Source organism: Penaeus monodon, chromosome 30, assembly GCF_015228065.2.
Source record: "Penaeus monodon isolate SGIC_2016 chromosome 30, NSTDA_Pmon_1, whole genome shotgun sequence".
Lineage (NCBI taxonomy): Eukaryota > Metazoa > Arthropoda > Malacostraca > Decapoda > Penaeidae > Penaeus > Penaeus monodon.
Window position 1 is genome coordinate 19,846,979 of NC_051415.1, and position 421 is coordinate 19,847,399.

Genomic DNA, 421 nt, shown 5'->3' on the forward strand with positions numbered 1-421 from the left:
CTGCTTCCCTTTATTTGTTAATGTATTTCTAGGTAGGAATTGAAAAATATGTGTATAATGCATGCCTAAACAAAACCATCTTCAACTGATTTATCCACAGTCAAGACTGCTAAAGCTGGTCCACTATATGGGTGGTAGTGTGAAGAATGAGATCAGAGACAATGTCACCCACCTCTTAGCCTATTCATCTACTGGTGAAAAATATCAGTACGCCACAACCTTCAACATTCCCGTCATGGGTGAAGATTGGGTTCACGCTGCGTGGGCTCACAGAGACGAAGTAGGAGCGCGTGCAGATATCAACAGCATGGTAAGTAGGGGTATGGTTGCTAATCTGCGTTGAAAATCAAATGAATTCCATGGAAGATCTTAGTATGGAACCCTCTTTATATGCCAAAGCGTACTGTATGTATATGCGTGC

At 42.0% G+C, this 421-nt stretch overlaps 1 protein-coding gene across 6 annotated transcripts in view; it reads left to right on the forward strand.

Moving 5' to 3' along the window:
* LOC119592617 (protein ECT2-like) overlaps positions 1-421 on the forward strand; it is a 21,585-nt gene that overhangs the window by 6,065 nt on the left and 15,099 nt on the right. For all 6 annotated transcript variants that reach the window (XM_037941501.1, XM_037941500.1, XM_037941505.1 and 3 more), the window contains exon 5: positions 101-310. In XM_037941501.1, coding sequence (XP_037797429.1) covers positions 101-310 — 210 coding nt within the window. The remainder of the gene's footprint in view (positions 1-100; positions 311-421) is intronic.